The sequence below is a fragment of the Aspergillus versicolor genome (assembly GCF_001890125.1).
Source record: "Aspergillus versicolor CBS 583.65 unplaced genomic scaffold ASPVEscaffold_3, whole genome shotgun sequence".
Lineage (NCBI taxonomy): Eukaryota > Fungi > Ascomycota > Eurotiomycetes > Eurotiales > Aspergillaceae > Aspergillus > Aspergillus versicolor.
This window is the reverse complement of record NW_024467526.1, coordinates 2,983,055-3,002,964: the sequence shown is the minus strand read 5'-3', so window position 1 is coordinate 3,002,964 and position 19,910 is coordinate 2,983,055. Positions and strand designations below refer to the sequence as shown.

Below are 19,910 nucleotides of genomic sequence, written 5' to 3'. Positions count from 1 at the left end.
TCCCTGCAGATCGGTCCAATTGACAGGTCCATCTATGGTATGGCTGCTTACACGCATGTTCAAAAAACTACTGCTGCATAATAGTCATCTAACGTACATCATTCTCAATCGCCTTGATAGCAGCCTGCAACCCGCGAAAACACTGCTCATCATACCCTCGCAAGAAATGCACCAACGTCGTCGGTTTCGCATCCATCAGGCATCCATAATCCGGGAACAGACGAGAATAAAAAAACACCTTCGCCCCTGGCTCAGCCTTTTCCTTTGCCTCGGCGCGCGCAAGACGACCAGGGTCAACCCAGTGACAATCAAAGCCACGCATTGCCAGCTTTGGTTTCTCGAAAGACACTCTGAACTCTCTCAGACGCATAGGCAACGAGTCCGCCTTTCGTTGTTCAAGCTCCTGTGTAAGCCGTGTAAACAGGCTATGCCAGATGATTCGTTCCGGGTCGTTCTCTGCGGCGTGATTATCTTCTTGCTCTGCGTCTGACAGGAAGGCTTCATTGTTTGCGTAACACTCATGCAACTCCACATATTCGAGTGTATCCAGATGCCGGATAATGAAATATCGCATCTCCGGGCAGACGTTGATGTTTCGCAGTGTCAATTTACGCAGATTCGGCATGTTGGCGTTGGCGAGGCCGATGTCGAGCTCGTAGCCAAAGTACTTGTCTCCAATGTTATAATGGTGTCCTGGATACTTCTTCAAAGCACCCAGTGTAAAATAGCATGAGGGATCGAAGGTGAATTCCTCCACGGAAGTCAGCTTCTCTAGGAGTCTTGGTCCTAGGTACTCTGCGAAGGTGATATAGCCCTCCATGGTTTTGATGCAACAGGCTAGATCCGCGTCGCGGAACTTCGTCGACAACGAAAAACACTTGAGCTGCGACAGAAAGTTTCTGCAGGCATCTGTGGAGAATGTTCTCACGTTGAGGATGTTGAGGTGGTGCATTTCAAATGAAGGCAGTTGTGTTTTACCGGCATAGCTGGATGCGATGGCGTTCATACTGGCCGTCATCAGCCGGTACCAAGAATTTTTCTTCTCCTGGGCAGACATATATTCGTAACTTTCCAGGAAATACTCCTCGAAGATATCACGTTCCCCGCGAAAGGTTGGGAAGTCCACGCTGAGGTGGTGAAGAGCTGGAAACCGGGCCAGATTCGACAGGACGTTGTCGATCTCTGCCGGGTATACATTCTCTGGCGAGTTTCCTACAGATCATTAACTTAGTTGGAAATAAGAAAGGTAAACTAACCCTCGTCAGTGATGCCAATGTAGTGCAATTCTTTGACACAGGCTGAGTGTCTGCCCTGTGCAATGGCTTGTACTGCCCGCGCACTCTTGGCCGTGTTGTATAGGTACAGGGTCTTGAATATGCGCGGTGCAAGCAACTCTCTGAGCTGTTTGGAAGCACTGCTTATAGCTATCAAATCTTGTAGGCCAGGGAGCAGCGTGGAAAGTGTCTTGACCCTCCAGGTCCAATCTGTTGGCTCTTCGGATATACCTTCTGGTACACGTGCCTCAGCAAGAATGGCAATTATGATACACCATACATCATTAACGATAAATGGTAATTTGGCAGACTCCATTATTTTGTGGCTACAACAGATAGTCGGAGAGTAATTCAAGTTATAAGCTATTCGAGACAACCTCCTCTTTTAGAACCCCTGAACAGGGATCGACTGTGGAGCGAATACGAGCAACCATCGAATGCGCATCCAGCTACAGATACCAAGATGTTATGTAGCCTATGAAGCTGCCTCTGCCGTGGCACTGAATGCATGCACACTCCCTCGAGGCTGGAACGCATTCACCGTAGTTGTATACGTTTGGGCCAAATCCTCCCCCTCAGCTCCCCATCCACCTCCTCCAGGTCTATCCTCGTCAGCAATCCCTTCTGCAATCAATAGACTGTACTTACGTATGAATCAAGATGCGCTCGCCGGACTGCACATGCAGCTCCATCTTCCCCCCAATATTGATCGTCCGCTCCGTCCCATCCTGCTCCTTCTTCACATACAAATTCAAACCCACCTGGCCAGCCTCACCACCTTCCAGTCCATACGGTCTATAAACTCTCCTCTCACTAAGCATAGAAACAGACAATGGCATCCGAAACTCCAATTCCCTAATCACCCCATCCCCACCACGATACCTACCACGCCCACCAGACCCCCGCCGGATCGAAAACTGCCGCAGGATAACCGGATATCGCAGCTCATACACCTCAGCATCTGTAATCCTCGTATTCGTCATATGCACATGCACGCCAGACGTTCCATGCCATGACGGCCCAGCCCCCGAGCCACCACAGATCGTCTCCCCAACGCCAAAGCCAGGGACATCAACGCCGTTCTCATCAAGACCACCCATGCCAAAGGATATAATGTTGCAGCACCCCTGAGACGCAGCACACGCGTTGAAAGCCCCAAGCACAACATCCGTAATCCGCTGCGAGGTAATAGGGTTCCCTGCACATACGGCTGCGTGGCCTGAAGGGTTAATCAATGTCCCTTCGGGGATGATTACATTCACAGGTGCAAGACAGCCTTCATTCAGTGGTATATCAACATCGATCAGCGCGCGCAGGACGTATATGATCGCCGAGTGCGCAATGGCTTTGGGCGCATTAAGACAGTTAAACGTCTCATATCCTGTCCCTGTGAAATCGAAATCTGCCGAGCCAGAGGCAGGATCGATTCGGATCTCGAGCTTGATTTCGGTGCCGTCGTCCATGAAGTCTGAGAAGCGGAGAGATTTGCCTGGATTATTCAATCCGATTGATTTGAGGAGGTCCCGCACGGCGATTTCAGCAGTGCGTTTGATGGCGTCCATGTAGAAGTGCACGACTTGCAGGGTGTTTTCTGCGACGAGGCCTTCGAGGAGCTTTGCTCCCTTGTGGTTTGCTGCGATGGCAGCTTTTAAGTCTGATACGTTGTCATTGTATGTCCGTGTGCCGCTGCATTTGGGATACGATGCTGGTTCGTCGTAGAGGAATTTTCGTACGATATCCTCGTCGAAGCGGTCTTGGGATACGATTTTGAAGCCCATTGTCATGGCGCCTTCTTCGTATAGCATTTTGCTGTTTGATGGCATAGAGCCCGGGGCGATTCCGCCGATTTCAGCTGTTGACGTTAGAATCGTCTATCTAGTAAATACTTGGGCAGCTTACCGTGATGTCCGCGGGATGCCACGTAGAAGATGATTTGCGTCCCCTCTGCATTCCATACCGGGGTGATGATGGTAATATCTGGAAGATGCGTCCCTCCAGCTAAGGGATGATTGGTGAGTATATGGTCGCCAGGGCGTAGATTCCCACTATATTGCTGGTGCTGGTACCGCACCGCATACTCCATGCCTGCAACTATTAGCACCGTTAAAATCCGTGGCAGGTAACTTACTCCCTAAATGTACAGGTACATTCGGTGCATTCGCTACTAGCTTCCCGTCTGGCGAAAATACAGCGCATGAGAAATCCAGTCGCTCTTTGATATTCGTCGACACCGACGTCTTCTGGAACATACGGCTCATCTGGTCTGCAACGGACATGAAGCGATGGCCGAAAATAGACAGTTTTATAGGGTCGACGACGGTGGTATCGGCAGTTTGCTTCTTCGACGACTGTACGTCCAAAATAACATGGCGAGACAGGATAGTAGCTGTGGCGTTTGGTTCGACGACAACAGTCTGTGTCTTGTCGATGACCATCGCCGGTCCTTCGATCAGACTGCCTGGCTCCAGGTTCTCGAGGAAGAACACAGGAGTATCTGCCTGGCCAGTTCCGGAGAAATATACCACTGTCGAGTCATCCTTCTTTTCACGCGCAATTGGCTTTTTAACTATTGTTGTTAGTTCCTGCTGTGGTGCTTCCGGAGGGACGGACGTTGCTTTTCCCACACCCCGCACGCGGATATCTTCAATAAGAATACTTCGGCCAGGGAATGTAAAGGAGAATTCACGGTGGTGTTCCTTGACGAACTCTGCAATGAAGTCGCCGTTGTCGGGTTGTAGGACCATGAGTGCGTTGTCCGTGCCTTGATAGCGGAGGTGCAGGTAAACTTCATGAGATATCTCACTTTCGTCGATACCATCTGTTGTCAGCGCCGTGGATACTTTGTCCTTGAGTGCCTTGATGCGGTTATTGACGGATTGCATGACTTCCGCTGTGAATACACCCGATGCTGGCTCTTGGGCTTCATGGACGACATCAGCGAGGGCCATTCCGTATGCCGACAGGATAGACGAGTATCTATGGACAATCACAGTGCCAATTGACAAGGACGATGCTATGGCACATGCATGTTGACCACCAGCACCGCCAAAGCATGCCAGATTATGCGCTGAAGTATCAAAGCCACGAGCCTCCGTCAAAGCCCGGATAGGTTTTGCCATGGACTCATTAGCAACCTGGATGTACCCAAGGGCAATCTCTTCTGGCGTTTTATTCTGTCCTGTTTCTGCATTAATCTGGCCGGCCAACTCGGTGAACTTCTGTCGAACAATCTCAACATCCAGAGGCTGGTTCTCATGCGGACCAAAGATCTTAGGAAAGTAATCTGGCAGCAGTCTCCCAAGAAGCAGATTTGCGTCCGTCACGGTTAAAGGGCCGCCCTTGCGATAGCACGCAGGCCCTGGATGAGCACCTGCAGACTCAGGCCCGACAACAAATAGACCGTGACGCCAGAAGAGAATACTTCCTCCGCCTGCTGCGACGGTGTTGATATCGAGCTGCGGTGCCATCACCGTCACCCCAGATATTGTGTTCTCAAAGGTGTGCTCCAGCTTTCCATCGTAGCGAGACACGTCGGTGCTGGTGCCGCCCATGTCGAATCTATAAATGTCATTAATATGAACATGTATTGGTATGACATCTCCTACCCTATAACAGGCTTTCGCTCTGTCTCGTCGAAGGATGTTCCAGCATAGCCGACGACTCCTCCAGCAGGGCCGGATAAGATGGCGCGAAGGCCATTAAACCTGTCCCATTAGACTTGAACAGAGGCATAATATGGAATAGCATACTTATCAAATGTAGCCAAGCCCCCATCGCTCTGCATAAATTCACATCGCGTGTCCGCTGAGCGCAGACCATCTTTGAAGCCCTCTCGGAATCCCTGGATATATCGCTGAATGACAGGCGTCAAATACGCATCTGCAGTAGCTGAAGCACCACGCGAGGTCATCTTGATCATGGGCAGGAGCTGACTAGAGAGCGAAATTTGCGTGAAGCCAATCTCCTTTGCGATGCGCTCGATAGCCAGTTCATGGTCTTGAAATGTATACGCATGGACCAAGCACACCGCAACCGAGCGATATCCCTTGTCATATAGATTCTGCAGACTCTTCCTTGTCTTGTCTTCATCCAGGGCCTCAAGCACTCTGATAACCTCGCCACTGACTCCTTTTCTCAAATCGCAATCCGCCTCCAAAGCCCGCTGCAGCTCCTCTTTATCCGGTGATGGATTCTGCTGGTAATCCTCCACAGTCACCCTCTCATCAACCTCAACCACATCCTCATACAACACATCCGGCCGCTGAATATTCAACGCAAACAGCTTCGGCCTCGACTGTGTCCCAATACGCAGTGCATCCTTGAAGCCCCTGGTAATCAGCAACGCATGCCGCTCACCCTTCCGCTCAAGCAGCGCATTCGTGGCAACCGTCGTGCCCATGCGGATACTGCTGGACGCGAAATCGGCGAGCGAGAGCTTTTCATCGCGAGGGAGGGATTTTCCTGTTGCCTGCTCGAGAATCCGCCTTATCCCCTCGATGGGCGCGTCGGCGTAGTTTGCTGGGTCTTGCGAGAGGAGTTTCACGACGATGTCGTCGCGGCCGGGGACTATACCGAGGCAGTCTGTGAATGTGCCGCCGCGGTCTAACTTATTAGTATACAGTATGTCTAGTTATAGGTAGCTGTGCGTACCGATGGCGATCTTGATGCTCAGGCCGTCTAGCTTGTGGGGAGACATGGTGCTGTGTATGGGGAGTGACTTCAGGATTCCCGGCCGTTCTTATATTTACCAGATTGGAGATTCAAAAGATGCGAGAGATACGATTGGAGGACTCCCCCGGGCGAGACTGAGTGAGGGGTGTTGATCTGGCTATCATTGCTCGTTCCGACCTTCCCCCCGTGCAGATGGAGAGACAGCGAGTCATTGCAGCAGATAACAGACTAGGCAGGGATGGGTTATCTGGGGTCTTGGTCTGCACATTTATACGTGTCTACCTCCAACTTCACTCGATATTACTGTGTATCACTGTATCAATATGGCAGACACAAAAGACAGTGCAAAGCATGACCAGGACGACACACAGCCAGGCGAGATCCTCAACCGACGCGATGTCGCCGCCCAATTCCTCGCTCGTCTTGATACAGCCATAGCAAGCACCCCCGTGTCTCCAGAAGAAGCTCGTCGTGTACTATGGAAGATCGACCTCATCCTGATCCCCTTGATCATGACCACCGTCGTGCTCGCCGCAGTCGACAAAGTCATCATCTCCAACGCAGCAATCTACGGGATGGAAGCAGACACCAATCTCTCAGGAAGCCAGTACTCCTGGGTCGGCTCCATCTTCTATTTTGGTTATCTAGTCTTCGAGTATCCCTCCGCACTGCTCATCCAACGCCTCCCTGTCGCAAGGCTCTACGCCGCCATGGTCTTCGGCTGGGCGGTGCTGATGCTCTGCACGGCGGCGACGCAGAACTTCGCCGGCCTCGCGACTGTGCGATTTATCATGGGGATGCTCGAGGCCACTGCGTTCCCCATCTCCAGTATCCTCACCGTCATGTGGTGGAAGACCAGCGAGCAGCCCATCCGCGTCGCATTCTGGTTCAACCAGCTCTCGTCTGTATTCGCAGGCCTGGTCAGCTACGGCATCGGGCAGACAAACACTTCCCTCAGTCCATGGAGGCTCCTCTTCCTTGTGCTGGGCGGATTCTCAATGCTCTGGGCCGCTGTGCTGTGGGTATTCCTGCCAGACTCGCCAGTGCAGTGCTGGTACTTCTCCGACCGCGAGAAATTCGTCTGTCTCGAGCGCGTCAAGGACAATAACACCGGAATGGAAGATAAGACGATCAAATGGTACCAAGTGCGCGAGTGTCTCCTCGACCCAAAGACGTGGCTGCTAGCACTCTTCTCGCTGGCCCAGAACATCCCAAACGGCGGCCTGGTGACATTCTCCGCAATTATCGTCAATGGACTGGGCTATTCGCGACTCGTCACGACAGTCCTGGGTATCCCAACCGGTGTCCTGGCGACGGTCTGGCAGATCATCCTAGGATTCGTTGTCGCATACATCCCCAACTCGCGATGCGCCATTATCGCCATCGCAGATCTAGTCCCGATGGTCTGCGCTATCCTCATGTGGAAACTGCCCAGGGAGAACAAAAACGGACTGCTAGCTGCGTACTACGTCTTCTATACCTACTGGGCGCCCTATGTGCTGTCGACTTCGCTGCCCATGGCGAATACAAGCGGCCACTCCAAGAAATTGACCATGAATGCGATATTCTTCCTCGCCTACTGCGTGGGAAATATTATCGGCCCGCAGGCATTTCAGGAAGACGATGCACCAACCTATTCAAAGGGGTATGAGGGACTTCTTGCGTGTTTGGTTGTGGCGATTTTCTCCATCGGGGCGTATGGACTGCTCTGTTGGTGGGAGAACCGGAGGAGAGACCGGATACAGGAGGGATATGGAGATACAGAGATACCAGAGGAATCGGCTTTCTCAGATCTGACTGATAAGGAGAAGAAGGGGTTTCGATACACTTATTGATTGCAGTGATAGCGAGTCAGTTGTCTCCAACGGCCCACAGTGCAGGAAGGTCGGAACGAGTGGAGCAGTCCATTACAATCTCTTGGAGTTTAAACTGATTTCCATGATCCATCTGTAGGATGTTTCACTCATTAGCAGAGATCGTCGATATCATCGTACCTCTAGCCCTAGTTTGTAGCCGAATCTTCCCTATCACGGCCTCTCTCGATATCCAGCTTTATTACAGATAGAGGGGTGAAGACAGATGGCTAAGCTGTAATTGATCATTGTTAAGTCAGACTATGTAAGGCTCAGCTTCCAATCCCCCAGCATCGCCATAGCACGCTCCCATTCAAACCGTGTCAGGCCTCTATCACTCTTTTTCCTCTCGTCCTGTGCAGCCAAATCCCGCTGTCGCCAGACCATCTGCACCACCTCCATCGCCGGTGCAATATTCTAGATCGTTAGCTTGTATGGCATAGACAGTACTGGAAGCTTACCCCAAGCCTCCGTATCCCTTCCAACTCCTCAAACAACTGCATCACAATCACCCTCTCTACATCGGTAGGAGCACAGCAACCAGCCAAGAACAGCGGCCAGAGCGGCAGGACCGCCGTGCGCATCATGCTCGTTTTCTTCTCCAATATGAGTGATAAAATGCGCTTGACACAGTGAGCCTTTCCGCCTAGATCCAGGATTGGAAGACACCGGGAGCTCCCTCTGTCATTTTTCGTGTCTTTTCCAGTACAGACTTCATACAGGAGAAGTAATGCCCCGAGTTGATTTGCTTCTGCGATGGCGACGCACTCTGTATCTGCCTCTGCGTTGTTGTCTAACGGCGGTGGAATCTGGTGTAAGTTCTCTAGACGCTCTTTGAGTTGTAGAATATCACTCCCACTGCCCCTATTGTCCCAGGCAATCTGGGCAACTTGATTAATGAGCAGCAATAAGGAGTGACTCAGTCCCATGTACGGGTCAATGATATCAGCTTCACTCTCTTCCGACATATCATCGTTCGTCAGCCCCAGCATCGGCTGTGCAAACACCGAGTCATCCAGCCGAAACGCAGTCCTCGCCAGTACAAAGTGGAATGCGAAATACCGGTTGAAGAAGCTAGAGAGCTGTTCACTATGGACTGATTGAGAGTGAGATCTTGTTGCTTGCCGATGCTGTCGTGCGCGAAGCAGTTCCTGGTATCCGTTTAGATGGGTTACCCAGGAGGAACAGCTGTTGTCGGAGATCTGGACGTGGTATTAGTTACGAAATGAGGCATATTTATGACGGAGAATACCTCGAACCAGCATAACATCAGGACGAGTCCCGTCATCTCGTCCAGTTCTCTGTCGGTCCATCTGTCTTTGCCTAGTAAATAACGTAGATATCCTAGGGCGTGGTGGTGGTGCTCTAGAGCCGGAACACGATATGAAGGATTCGACAGTCGCAGAGTATTCGCAGCAATTGCCAGAGTAGCATGGTACAGCCCGTCTGAGGCCAGCGCCATGGGCAAGATCAAATAACGGTATGGATTGCAGTGCGCGTTGTCGACTAGGGTAGAGCTGCTGCAGATGATGCGTTCAAAGTACGACATCAACGTGGGGTCGTGTTTTGATCGGCTCATTGGAAGTGTGCTTATCGTTGGCGGCGGTCCCTTTATCAAGTCTTCTATCTGACTATCATGCCGGAGATTGAAGTAAATCTCGAGGTCAGTGACCGATGTATTCAGAAACGCCCACGCACAGGCTTGATTAGAAGATGGCTCTCTTGCATCTCCCTTTCGATGGGAGCTATTTGGCTGGTTGAAGTTCTTCCTGCTAGGGCTGTGCTTAGTCGATCTGCCATGACAGACTCCTCGAGCAATAGACTCTTCGTGCCACGTTAGTCTAATGCCGTATCCACAGGAAGACTTTGTTCGTGTACAGCGACGGCATACAGGATGCGTCTCTTCAGGAGGCTTATCAGCTTCTGTTACACTATCAGGGAGCAGTACTTGCCGTCACATTTGACTCTCCGCGCACGACAAGTCCAGCATCCGGTGCGAGCACGCGTAATAGGATCCGTCATGCTGGTAGCGATAGTCGACGCCGCGCATGATCATGCAGAGTCCAGGAATGAGGCATCTCCAACAGGACTAGAATTGGAGTCACTGAAGGATCGTATCGAAATGCGGGGGTGATAGGGCCTTGGCTATTATTCGTCAGACCACTATCTCGTTGGAGACTTGGAGTTTCCTATCTCTTGATCTTTCCTAGGTAGGATAAGTGGGCCAAATAAAAAAAAAACTTAAAATGCTTCCAACGAGAATCGAACTCGTGCTTGCGGATTGCAACTCCTTGAGAGGAATCGTCAGACTATGAGACCGCCGTCCTAACCACTAGACTATGGAAACAGAATTACTCAGCAGTAGTCATTAACTGCATACTGAGGCAGGCCATAAGATAATATTCAGTATGTCAAAAGACCGTCCAAACCCTCACTATCAACTTCCTCCCAGCCAGCCTTCTGCGCACCACCACCAGTAAACCATTTCTCCTTAGTAGAATCCTCCTTTAAGACCCACGACAGCCAGTTCACAGCAGCCACCGCAAACGCACCCCCTTCAGGCTGCGCATAAGTCCCCATATGCCCAACAGGGAAGTTTCCCACCCACTTCGGCACCCCAGTTAGAGCTGCATAATCAGCCATGCCCTATTATCATTAAATTAGCCCTGCCTCATAACCTAGACGCAACACTCACATTCTTATAAGCAATGTCTTCCTCCCCACCCAGAAAATAAAACACAGGTTTCTTCACCTCCTCAATCGTCTCCGGCCCCTCATCCGGCATCCCAATAATCCCCCCTATTAGTCCCAGATCGAAGAACCCCGAGTTGAAAATCCCCAGATAGTGCACCCTCGGATCATCTCGCATCTGGTACGTCTCGAGCCCGCCACAGCTCTGGCCCGCAACTGCGAGCCTCGTGGTATCGACATTCTTGTACCTCGTCCCCGCCGTCCCGGCCTTCTTCTTAACCCAGTCCAATGCGTCTTTCATGAGCTGGACATCTGTTGTGCCGTGCCCGTTTGGCGCGCCCGAGGCGATGGCCATGAAGCCGTAGGAGGCGACGTTGGTGAGGAAGTTGCCGAAGAGGGTGCCGTTGGCGGAGCATGCGCCGTTTCCCCAGATGAGGACTGGGAGTGTTATATTCTCTGGAGGGGTGTTGGGCATGTAGATGGTGTGTTTGGGGAGGGAAGGGTCTGCTGAGTGCGACTGGTATGGTTATTATGCAGTATAGGAATAGGGTGGATGGGCATACAGCATCGTAAGGGCCGTTTCCTGCTGCAAGAGCAAGGCAGCTGTAGCTGAGAGGTGCAATAATAGAGTTCCACTTCATTGCGGATTTGAAATGTGATTGAATTTGAGTTAAAGTAATGGTGTTTTGTTGTGGTTGTGTTGGGTTGTCGACAATATATATATATACATACCACCACTTCCTACTACTCTTTGTATTTTTCAACCTCGCATCTCGGATGGTCTCTATCGGCAGATATATTCTATAATAAATACCACTGGACTTGGAATACTCGGTACTTGAATGCCGTCGGTATTACACCCTCGGCACATCCGAAACGCCTTGCACGTTTCAACAAGATGCATGGAATACGAGGATGTCACCTGCTGCACATTTGAGACAATTGGAATTGATGCATCGACTAAGAAATAGCTCTAATTATTAATGTTATGACAAAGAATCCCAAGGCCAACACCTGCACCAACTTGTTACTGTCCGCAGTCGCCTAAGTACAAGCCGGGCAGAAGGTGTACATAGCAATTAAACCACAGCTTCGAATTCTATCTCTATATACACATGCATGTTTTACACATTTACAACTTCGACTGCTCCTGAACAGACAATTTCCTCAGAGGCGGCCCCCCACGACTCCCATCTCCAGCCATAACAGCCCCCGACCCATTCGGCATCCTCAACCTCCATTTCTGGCGAAGTTCACTCGATGCACGGTTCTCAAAGCAATCCGCAACATACTTTCCAAGCACGGGGAGGAATTTAAAGGCACTACCAGGATTAATAAACATTGCAGTGGAGGATAGGGTAGGAAAAGAACTTACTGCCCAGCACCACCGGTAGCAACAAACAACCCCTCTAATTCCGGATGACGGTCAATAATAAAATCCCCAGTCGGCGTATCCGTATACCAACACAGTCTCCGATTCATCCACGTCCTCTCACCAAGACTAGGGAAGAACGCACGCAGACCGTCACGGAGCGCAGCATCCGCATCATCAGGGAGATACCCAGACGCTGCATTGCTGCCATCACGTCTAGGTCCAGAGATCACAGTCCCTGTTGCTTCAGAACGCACCTCCGTAGCGAATCCGTAGCCATGCCGGGCGAGTTTAAGGATATTGGTTCCCGGTGTAGGCGGGAAGGAGAATACACCGGTTGTCATGTTGATCATGACAGGCACTTTAGCGAACTTGTCCGCCTCTTCAGACGTGAGCTGGATGAAGCCAACAGGCTGGCCAGAGGAGGATGCTGTATGGCGGAGATCGAGGAGGCGGTTTGACCAGGCGCCTGTGGCGAGAATGACCTGGGCTGCGAGGAGGTGGGATCCGTCTGCGAGATTAACGCCGACAACGCGGTTCGAGGATCTGCGGAGGGAGTGGACTGTGCCCCGACGGCCTGTTATAAAGGATACACCTGCGACGCTGCATTCAGACGCGAGATGACCGATGCTGCCTGCCGCGTCTGCCCATCCGCCTACAGGGTTGTGGTAGCCCTCGGCGGCGGGGAGGCGGGCCTCGATGCTTGGATAGAGGCTGCGCATCTGGCTGATATCGGAGAAGTCATCGACATGGCCTCCTTTGTCGATGATGTTCTGCTTCGAACTCTGGAGGTATTTGTTGTTTGCAGTTTCAGAGAGCAGGATGAAGCCCGACTGGTGGTAGAAGTCGGAATAGGTGCTCGTCCAGCCCTTGTAGGCTTCGAGGGCCATCTGGGCGTAGATTGGGTCGGCATAGTCAGCGCGGATAATGCGCGAGATGTCTACGCTGCTTCCATCGACGACTGGAGGGACGTGGCGGTCGAGGACTGTGATGTTGGTGTATCCTCTCTTGGTCAGTTCGAGGGCGGTTGAGAGGCCGAACACGCCAGCTCCGATGATAAGGATGGGATCGGATTTCTGAGCCATTCTTATCGTTTGGAGTTTCAGCGAATAGAAGATTGGAGGAAGTATAGCAATCACAGAATAAGCCTGAGACTTTTCAATAATCCATCCGGATCGCTCCCCGACGGGACTCATTCCATGGACGGACCCGGGGCGCGTTCCGTCCCCGGATAACCAAAGATGCCGGCAAGTATCCAGAGGCAAAGGAGGGGCAAAGAGGTCAGAATGGAGGCGATAAAATGAAATCACTGGCGATAATATCCTGGGAATTGCAATAGAGTTGAATTGCATACCACCCCATACCACCACTGCTGCTGCTGCTGCTGCTGCTACAATGAATCGCCTCTTCGGATACGGACAACCAGCGAAACCAAAGGACAACTCCAACGCCACCCAGCCAAATCTACCTTCATCATGGTACCGCTCAGAAGCCATGTACAGCCTCGAACGTCGGGCCATCTACTCTAGAAAGTGGGTGCTCGTCACACATGAAGTACGATTCCCGGAGCAAGGGACATACCTGCAGCTGCAAGAAGCCGGCTTCGCATTTTTCCTCATTCGAGATCGCCAGGGGAAGATCAACGGCTTCCATAATGTCTGTCGGCATCGTGCTTATCCCGTTGTGCAGGAGCAGACGGGTAAGGCGAGTATCTTGTCGTGTCAATATCATGGTATGGCCCTTTCCTTTTAACCTGCGGTGTGCTTAACTGAGTATACAGGCTGGTCATATGGACTTAACGGTAAACTCGCAAAAGCACCGCGATACCAGGAACTCGAAGGATTCGAGAAAGAAAAAAACGGACTCTTCCCTATCCACGTCCACGTCGACAAGCTAGGTTTCATCTGGGTGAACCTCGACGCTTCAGAAACGCCTATACCATGGGAAGACGACTTTGCCGGCGTCGACGAGCAGCCGCGTCTCAAGCCATTCCACTTTTCCGAATACAAGTTCGACCATATGTGGGATATGGTTGGTGACTACAACTGGAAGACATTAGCTGACAACTACAACGAGGTAAGACAGCCCTTGAACCAACCTGCTTTATGGTACAGTTGCTGATAATGCTCTAGTGCTACCACTGCCCAACCGGACACCCAGGCATCGTGCAATACACCGACCTAGGAAAATACTGGGTCGAGACAAAAGCCGGGCATATCCAGCACTACAACACCGACCACCCCGACCGGGAAGGCATGGGCATCATCAGCACATTCTACTTCCCCAACGCGTCCATGACCGTGTCGAAGGATTTCTTTTACATCATGCGGTGCGTTCCGGTCTCGCCGTCGCAGACACATATGGAGTACGAGGTGTACCGGCACAAAGATGCCACTGATGAGGCGTTTGATGGTATCAACAAGATATTCAAGCAGGTGCTAAAGGAAGACAAGGATCTGTGTAATGCGGCGCAGAAGAACTTGAACGTCGGGGTATATGTGCATGGGAACTTGCATCCGCAGCATGAAAAGGGGCCGTTGTTTTTCCAGAGGACTGTGAAAGACCTGGTGGTGGGACACCATGAGGCAGAGGAGAAAGAAGGGAAGGAAATATGGCCTGCGACGCCGGTCCTGGATATGGAGAGCCAGTTGAACGAGGAGGTGGACTTTTGTCGAAAGTTGGACTGTCAGGCTAACGCTGGGGGTAAAAGCCCATTGGCCTGGTAGAGAATGTACATTCGAGGTTATATACATTATATACTGGGACATATGTTGCCTAGCTGTACGTGGGTAGATCCAGCCAGTTGTCAATAAACCGTCCATAATCCTGTGCCTGCAAAAACGCGTTATCCGGAGCTCCAGTTAACCCCCCTGGCTCGCCTAGTAACGCCGACATATCAGGGGGTGTGGGCTGTAGAACCTGCTCAGGAGGGTAGTAAGTGACCAGATTCCTCGCCACCGTCTTATGACCGGAAATACCAGCAGACCCGATCAGTCCGAACTCTGGGTCTGGGGTGCAGGACTCTGTATGAAGTGCACTTTCCATCGCCAGACCGGGTCCAAGGAAGTCCGTCGCTGTTTGCTTGGGCGGGGCCGATATCAGGATATCTCGGAGCAGATGGACATTGACAGACCAGGTCTGCTGAGAATTCTGTACGTCTCCTGCAGAAATGCTGCTCCGCAGTTGGCGAAGGTTTTCGACTTGCCTCTCGATGTTTGGCCATCGGAGGGCCATGCGCTGGAGGAAACTTAGGCATTTGGCATACCCAGACTGGGCCTTTTCGCGGAAGAAGAGATCCTCAACAAAGCTATGTTGGAGATAGATTGTAGCGACGATGACAGCGCATTGTCCAAGTGTTGGATCTGATACTTCATAGCCTTTCGCCTCCAGTAGCTCAATAAAGTGTAGAATCCATCCTGCATGTAGAGTTATTTGCTCATAAGAGTGTCGCAGAAATGATTGTGGCATTGTATAGCGGAAGTTGCGTAAACGCGCAGAGAGTAGAAGGGGATGGTTGAGAAGACAGGGAATGGCATGGAAGACCATCTGGAAGAATAGACAGTGCCCCCAGAAGTCTCTTCGCTGTTGAAGGTCTGGGCCTGTCAACTCGTCGAGACGTGTTTCGTGGAGACGGTATTTCAGCGGGGTGACACTTTCATACTCTGTGTGTCGGAATGTGATCCGCGAATAGTCAGACTGGGGCGCCCAAGGAGGAGGAGAGTCAGCAGTAACGGGACTAGCAGCATAGCTCTGTGCGAGTCCCCAGACTTCGCTAAGCTGGATAGCACACACAGCAACTCCAAGATCTTTCTTATTGCCAAACGTAAGCCTCGGACTTGGCTCGCCAGTGAGATTCCCCAGCATATGGATGCTCCAGCGCAGTAGCTGGCGTTCATCTCGCTCATTCTCCAGATTGGCCAGTTCGGCGCTTCCGAATTTCAGGTTTTGAAGGATGTACGTTGCCAGGCGGAGGTTTGCGCCGGACCGCATGGTGTGACCGGAGGTGTAGTCGATGAATGTCAAAATGCACAATGTCTGCAAGGTGGAGAGTTCCACTGACCCCTCCATAACACGAGTCATTACCATGCACCTGGATCTTTCTGCCCACTCCTTGATCTGCCGGCGTGTCTCCGGGTCCGCTATGCCATTGCCGCTAAAGCGCAGCCCCAAGGCTCGCATAGCAAGGAGGAGTTCCTCATCGCGGCCCTCACCCGACGCAGGGAAGTACTGGCAGTTGAACAGAGGTAGAGGCTGGAAATTGCAGTAAGTCTTAAATAGTTGCAATGCACCTTGCGCGACTGAGCTATGTTGCCTGGACAAGTCAGTCTCCTGTCAGCGAAAATCCAGACAGTCTCACATCAACGGAGTGTTAGCAATCCCGACGGGATATTGCTGCCTGGGTTGAAATGTCGTCGTGGGCGAGGGGGTCAACGGCGGATTCCGGTTACTGAAGCATTCAATCAAGGCCTCGAGTTTCCCTTCAATCCCCTCGACTCGTTGTTCCTGAACAATCAGAAGCGAGTTTAACCAGATGTGACGGGTGTGCATACCATCTTTCTGGTATAATCTGGCTCTTCGTCACCGGCATATTCGCAAGTTTGGCCCAGCCTCTGGCAGTATGAACAGGCCGGGCGCTCCCCGGGACACCGCGATTTCTTCCGTCTGCGACTGTCAGTGCGGTCCTGTTGAGGCGACGATTCACTCACCGGCATTGTTCGCATGCTTGACGAGCCCGCTTCGGCGGTCTTGATGCATCCATGGACTCTAGTGATGATGCATGGGTGTGGCGTTTAGAGATGATCAATTCACGGTTTGAGTCGGAGAAGCAAGCCGGGATTACTAATCATTCGTCATTGGGAAGTGAATATATTGTAGACGGCAAGAATGAATAGTAATTTGGTCATTGAGTTGCTCAGTATTAAAAATCTATTAGTCTATTACATTAAGCAGCAGTTCAATTGTATCCTTCAATCAAAATCTCTAGTCGTCCTTGCCACCTCCAAGAAGACTGCCCACACCACCAAGAACTCCACTGATAGGCTTGTCGCCGAGGGTATTTCCTGCACATTCTTCTAGTTTCCCCAATGATAGAATGATCGAGAGACTGAGGGTTGAATCATACTCGGACTTTGTGTCTGAATGCAAGTTAGTACTCTCCGCTGCGTAGGGCCTCGTATAGCTTACCCCCTGCCGTGCACAGATTATCCAGATCCGCCTTGGGAGTCTCCGATATTTCAACCGAAGTCTGCGCAGCTTCTGCAGCTGTGGTTGTACTCTCGAGTTTAGCGGCTGTAGTCTCCGGTTGAGTACCTGTACTTGCTGAGGTTGGTGTAGGAGTTGCAGAAGCTGAAGGCTTGATGGGCGTTGCGGCAGCCAAAGCCAGCCAGCTGGCAGTCAGGAGAATGAGCTTCATGGCGAACTCAAGTATAGCAAGCAATTGGGGCGGGCAGCAGATAGAAAGTCTATGGATTGGGTATACGGCTCGTGAACTGGCTGGTTTTATGTATTGTTCCCCAGCGGAAGCGGATGGGTCGTGCCGGAAGCGGCAGACGCAAGGGGTGGTCTAGGGCTGACACTGACATGCATGTAGACCACACTACAGGAAGACCACTCTGGATCATCCAAGAATGTCAGGTTACTTATCAAGTATGGATCTACCCTTCTCGATAAACATCTGTGAACGGAACAAGCAGGGTCTCTTGCTGCATCAAGCAGTCCATACTGCCTTAAATGCAAGGCCAGACTCCGGTATGAAGGCTAACCGTTCTCGTACTGGTATCTAGGGCCATTGTTTGATGGAGCAGAAATTGCTGTTTACTTATCAGCCGGCCCATAAACGGCCGGTTGTTCATTGTTGTGCCAATAGGAGAGGGACCGGATGTGAACCAATTTAATGAGAGCATGCGGGGTTGGCGCAAGAGTATAGATTCCTACACTTACCATTACTCTAAAGAGAAAGGATATTGGAGTTGTGATAACAGAATATGCGTAGTGCTGGCGGAATGCTCCCCGTTTGGCCCGGCGGCTCCCCGTCCCCGCGTGGACACCGAATGACTGGGTCTGGGGTAATTAAGCCATCATGATAAGGATAATTGTGAGGGGTATGATAGGCAAGTGGCTGTAAGATTCGGGGTGGCCGTATCTTTTTGGTTAAATAAAGCAGGGACCACTGTAGAGTAGGTGACAGACTCAAACCTCGACTTCTCCAAACATGGACGACAAGAAATCCGACAATATGGAAGCCCTTGAACCCGTGAAAAGCGTGGCCCAGGGCACCGTCGACGTCCTAGCCAGCAACGAGGTGGTTGTTGACCAGGCCATCGATGCCATTGGGATGGGTCGATACCAGTGGCAACTACTCTTTTCGTGCGGATTTGGCTTCCTTGTCGACCAGGTATAGTACGCCCTAGCTACTGCGCTTCTTCTAACCTGGTCAGATGCTCCTGATATCAATCACAATTATTATGCCAAATTCTGCAAAGGAGTTCGGCCCCAAGTATCAAACCCTCCTATCGGCTTCCCTGTACGCAGGCCTCTTTGTGGGCGCCGTTACCTGCGGGCTTCTTGCAGACATGATAGGCCGCAAGTTGGTATGGCAGCTATCGATCTTTGGCGTCTCCATCGTGACCCTACTGGCGGCTTCGTCTCCGAACTGGGCAGCGTTGAATGTCTGGACCTCTCTTTGCGGGTTGTTTGGAGGTGGTAACCGTATGCACATAACATATGTTCCGATCCTTCAGTGAGATACTGACACATAGTAGTGGCCATCGATCTAACTGTGCTTGCCGAGTCTCTGCCCCGTAAATGGACATTTCTTCTCACTGGCCTTGCATGTGTCTGGGGCCTTGGGAGTGCCATCACCGCTCTTATTTGTACTCCCCCGAATCATTAAGCACCCAAGGGGAATGACTGAATTCGTATACTAACTACCTCTACCAGCATGGCCTCTCGTCGTCGCATTCTGCTGTCCCAATGGAACCACTCCAGAGACATGTTTCCGATCTGACAACATGGGCTGGCGATACATCGATATAGTTCTTGGCGGTTTATGTTTGAGCATGTCTATTGTGCGCTCATTTATCCTTGGAATGCACGAGTCGCCAAAGTGGCTCGTCAACCAAGGCAGGGTTGACGATGCTGTGAGGGCTTTGAACCTGATCAGCTCCAAGAACAAAGCTGAATATACTGCGGAGCCCCAACACTTCAGTAATATACCTCCAAACCGGGAAGAGAAGCTGACATGGCTTCAGGAAGTCGTATCAATTCGAGAGTTATTTTATGGGTGGAAGAACATCCGCCTAATGGGAATCATGATATTACTATGGGCGTTTGTCGGAATTTGGTATGACCCCTACCATTCGCATACTTGGAAATGATATACTGATTATATCCGTGCAGCTACCCCCTCTACAACGTCTTCCTGCCCTATTACCTCGAAGCCCACGGCGCCAACCTGGGTGATGGCAGTAACTACCAAACATACCGAGACCTCGCCATCTCCTCCGTAGTAGGAATCCCGGGGCCCCTGCTAAGCGCATACTTCGTCCAGCTCCGAAGGCTCCGCTATCAAGGCACACTATTCATAACAGGTTGTATTTGTGCCATCTTCGCCGGACTCTTTACGAAAGTGCGCACGGAGCCGCAGAACATCGGCTTCTCATGCATGATCAACTTCTGGCTTAATGCAGTATACGCGGTTGTTTACGCGTATGAACCCACTCTCTTGCTTTGACTGCCTAGTACTAATTCCCCGTCAGGTATACACCCGCTTGTCTAGCTACGAAACACCGCGGCGTCGGGTGTGGACTGCTCATGGCGTGCGGTCGACTCGTTTCTATATCTGCCCCGTTCATTGCGACCTTCGGGGACGTCACTTCGGGCGTCCCGCTTTGGGTTTCGTGTGCGATGTATGTGGGCATGGCTCTATTGGGGCTTGCCTTGCCGCGTATTGATTAGGGATACTTGATTAGGTGGTTGCTTCACAGAATGACTAACTCAGTTATCGAGTGTATATGAGGATGGATTGGGGCCACTTTGTTATCGTTTACC

At 51.4% G+C, this 19,910-nt stretch overlaps 10 protein-coding genes and 1 non-coding gene across 11 annotated transcripts; 3 read left to right on the top strand and 8 right to left on the bottom strand.

Annotated features, from left to right (window-relative positions):
* Positions 1–88: 88 nt before the first annotated feature.
* ASPVEDRAFT_82271 (uncharacterized protein) lies at positions 89–1,590 on the bottom strand (the record flags this gene model as incomplete). The annotated part of the gene is made up of 2 exons (XM_040817173.1): positions 89–1,212; positions 1,257–1,590. 2 exons carry the CDS (start codon positions 1,588–1,590, stop codon positions 89–91), a joined length of 1,458 nt encoding a protein of 485 aa, XP_040666474.1.
* On the bottom strand, positions 1,262–6,006 carry ASPVEDRAFT_61339 (uncharacterized protein). Its single transcript, XM_040815565.1, has 7 exons — positions 5,925–6,006; positions 5,024–5,876; positions 4,880–4,978; positions 3,403–4,832; positions 3,174–3,359; positions 1,923–3,126; positions 1,262–1,876 (listed from the first exon to the last, which is right to left on the bottom strand). Exons 1-7 carry the CDS (start codon positions 5,968–5,970, stop codon positions 1,750–1,752), a joined length of 3,945 nt encoding a protein of 1,314 aa, XP_040666473.1. The 5' UTR covers positions 5,971–6,006; the 3' UTR covers positions 1,262–1,749.
* A 262-nt stretch (positions 6,007–6,268) lies between these two features.
* ASPVEDRAFT_189976 (uncharacterized protein) lies at positions 6,269–7,833 on the top strand (the record flags this gene model as incomplete). Its single annotated transcript, XM_040809055.1, has 1 exon — positions 6,269–7,833. One exon carries the CDS (start codon positions 6,269–6,271, stop codon positions 7,778–7,780), a length of 1,512 nt encoding a protein of 503 aa, XP_040666472.1. The 3' UTR covers positions 7,781–7,833.
* Positions 7,834–8,014: 181 nt separating this feature from the next.
* ASPVEDRAFT_40246 (Zn(II)2Cys6 transcription factor) lies at positions 8,015–9,988 on the bottom strand. Its single transcript, XM_040812098.1, has 4 exons — positions 9,751–9,988; positions 9,051–9,700; positions 8,260–9,000; positions 8,015–8,215 (listed from the first exon to the last, which is right to left on the bottom strand). Exons 1-4 carry the CDS (start codon positions 9,818–9,820, stop codon positions 8,060–8,062), a joined length of 1,617 nt encoding a protein of 538 aa, XP_040666471.1. The 5' UTR covers positions 9,821–9,988; the 3' UTR covers positions 8,015–8,059.
* A 57-nt stretch (positions 9,989–10,045) lies between these two features.
* Positions 10,046–10,145, bottom strand: ASPVEDRAFT_t51. Its single transcript has one exon. It is a non-coding gene; the product is annotated as a tRNA-Met (tRNA).
* A 37-nt stretch (positions 10,146–10,182) lies between these two features.
* ASPVEDRAFT_165784 (alpha/beta hydrolase family protein) lies at positions 10,183–11,228 on the bottom strand. The gene is made up of 3 exons (XM_040808637.1): positions 11,053–11,228; positions 10,494–11,006; positions 10,183–10,444 (listed from the first exon to the last, which is right to left on the bottom strand). Exons 1-3 carry the CDS (start codon positions 11,128–11,130, stop codon positions 10,202–10,204), a joined length of 834 nt encoding a protein of 277 aa, XP_040666470.1. The 5' UTR covers positions 11,131–11,228; the 3' UTR covers positions 10,183–10,201.
* Positions 11,229–11,621: 393 nt separating this feature from the next.
* On the bottom strand, positions 11,622–12,946 carry ASPVEDRAFT_51832 (NAD(P)/FAD-dependent oxidoreductase; the record flags this gene model as incomplete). Its single annotated transcript, XM_040814536.1, has 2 exons — positions 11,622–11,811; positions 11,865–12,946. 2 exons carry the CDS (start codon positions 12,944–12,946, stop codon positions 11,622–11,624), a joined length of 1,272 nt encoding a protein of 423 aa, XP_040666469.1.
* Positions 12,947–13,151: 205 nt separating this feature from the next.
* Positions 13,152–14,695, top strand: ASPVEDRAFT_40243 (aromatic ring-hydroxylating oxygenase subunit alpha). Its single transcript, XM_040812097.1, has 3 exons — positions 13,152–13,593; positions 13,642–13,937; positions 13,994–14,695. Exons 1-3 carry the CDS (start codon positions 13,257–13,259, stop codon positions 14,585–14,587), a joined length of 1,227 nt encoding a protein of 408 aa, XP_040666468.1. The 5' UTR covers positions 13,152–13,256; the 3' UTR covers positions 14,588–14,695.
* On the bottom strand, positions 14,612–16,637 carry ASPVEDRAFT_589040 (Zn(II)2Cys6 transcription factor). Its single transcript, XM_040815440.1, has 4 exons — positions 16,568–16,637; positions 16,412–16,523; positions 16,219–16,364; positions 14,612–16,173 (listed from the first exon to the last, which is right to left on the bottom strand). The coding sequence occupies exons 1-4, from the start codon at positions 16,618–16,620 to the stop codon at positions 14,637–14,639; spliced, it is 1,848 nt and encodes a 615-aa protein (XP_040666467.1). The 5' UTR covers positions 16,621–16,637; the 3' UTR covers positions 14,612–14,636.
* Positions 16,638–16,738: 101 nt separating this feature from the next.
* Positions 16,739–17,327, bottom strand: ASPVEDRAFT_40240 (uncharacterized protein). The gene is made up of 2 exons (XM_040812096.1): positions 17,046–17,327; positions 16,739–16,996 (listed from the first exon to the last, which is right to left on the bottom strand). The coding sequence occupies exons 1-2, from the start codon at positions 17,272–17,274 to the stop codon at positions 16,842–16,844; spliced, it is 384 nt and encodes a 127-aa protein (XP_040666466.1). The 5' UTR covers positions 17,275–17,327; the 3' UTR covers positions 16,739–16,841.
* A 769-nt stretch (positions 17,328–18,096) lies between these two features.
* ASPVEDRAFT_127414 (MFS transporter) lies at positions 18,097–19,817 on the top strand (the record flags this gene model as incomplete). The annotated part of the gene is made up of 6 exons (XM_040806452.1): positions 18,097–18,255; positions 18,299–18,569; positions 18,623–18,733; positions 18,801–19,203; positions 19,260–19,568; positions 19,619–19,817. The coding sequence occupies 6 exons, from the start codon at positions 18,097–18,099 to the stop codon at positions 19,815–19,817; spliced, it is 1,452 nt and encodes a 483-aa protein (XP_040666465.1).
* Between the last annotated feature and the right edge of the window lie 93 nt (positions 19,818–19,910).

Excerpts from the sequence above, each read along its gene's own strand:
- ASPVEDRAFT_165784 (XM_040808637.1), bottom strand. The coding sequence starts at position 11,130 with ATGAAGTGGAACTCTATTATTGCACCTCTCAGCTACAGCTGCCTTGCT. Across the intron at positions 11,007-11,052 it reads GAAACGGCCCTTACGATGCT|TCGCACTCAGCAGACCCTTC; the intron begins GTATGCCCATCC and ends TAACCATACCAG. Across the intron at positions 10,445-10,493 it reads AAGACATTGCTTATAAGAAT|GGCATGGCTGATTATGCAGC; the intron begins GTGAGTGTTGCG and ends TAATGATAATAG.
- ASPVEDRAFT_61339 (XM_040815565.1), bottom strand. The coding sequence starts at position 5,970 with ATGTCTCCCCACAAGCTAGACGGCCTGAGCATCAAGATCGCCATCG. Across the intron at positions 3,127-3,173 it reads GGCATCCCGCGGACATCACG|CTGAAATCGGCGGAATCGCC; the intron begins GTAAGCTGCCCA and ends TAACGTCAACAG. Across the intron at positions 1,877-1,922 it reads GAGCGCATCTTGATTCATAC|ACCTGGAGGAGGTGGATGGG; the intron begins GTAAGTACAGTC and ends TGACGAGGATAG.
- ASPVEDRAFT_40243 (XM_040812097.1), top strand. The coding sequence starts at position 13,257 with ATGAATCGCCTCTTCGGATACGGACAACCAGCGAAACCAAAGGACAAC. Across the intron at positions 13,594-13,641 it reads CTTGTCGTGTCAATATCATG|GCTGGTCATATGGACTTAAC; the intron begins GTATGGCCCTTT and ends CTGAGTATACAG. Across the intron at positions 13,938-13,993 it reads TAGCTGACAACTACAACGAG|TGCTACCACTGCCCAACCGG; the intron begins GTAAGACAGCCC and ends ATAATGCTCTAG.
- ASPVEDRAFT_589040 (XM_040815440.1), bottom strand. The coding sequence starts at position 16,620 with ATGGATGCATCAAGACCGCCGAAGCGGGCTCGTCAAGCATGCGAACAA. Across the intron at positions 16,524-16,567 it reads CAAGCATGCGAACAATGCCG|ACGGAAGAAATCGCGGTGTC; the intron begins GTGAGTGAATCG and ends TGACAGTCGCAG. Across the intron at positions 16,365-16,411 it reads CAGATTATACCAGAAAGATG|GAACAACGAGTCGAGGGGAT; the intron begins GTATGCACACCC and ends CTGATTGTTCAG.
- ASPVEDRAFT_40246 (XM_040812098.1), bottom strand. The coding sequence starts at position 9,820 with ATGACGGATCCTATTACGCGTGCTCGCACCGGATGCTGGACTTGTCGT. Across the intron at positions 9,701-9,750 it reads GCGGAGAGTCAAATGTGACG|AGACGCATCCTGTATGCCGT; the intron begins GCAAGTACTGCT and ends AGCCTCCTGAAG. Across the intron at positions 9,001-9,050 it reads TGATGTTATGCTGGTTCGAG|ATCTCCGACAACAGCTGTTC; the intron begins GTATTCTCCGTC and ends TACCACGTCCAG.
- ASPVEDRAFT_40240 (XM_040812096.1), bottom strand. The coding sequence starts at position 17,274 with ATGAAGCTCATTCTCCTGACTGCCAGCTGGCTGGCTTTGGCTGCCGCA. Across the intron at positions 16,997-17,045 it reads TAATCTGTGCACGGCAGGGG|ACACAAAGTCCGAGTATGAT; the intron begins GTAAGCTATACG and ends ACTTGCATTCAG.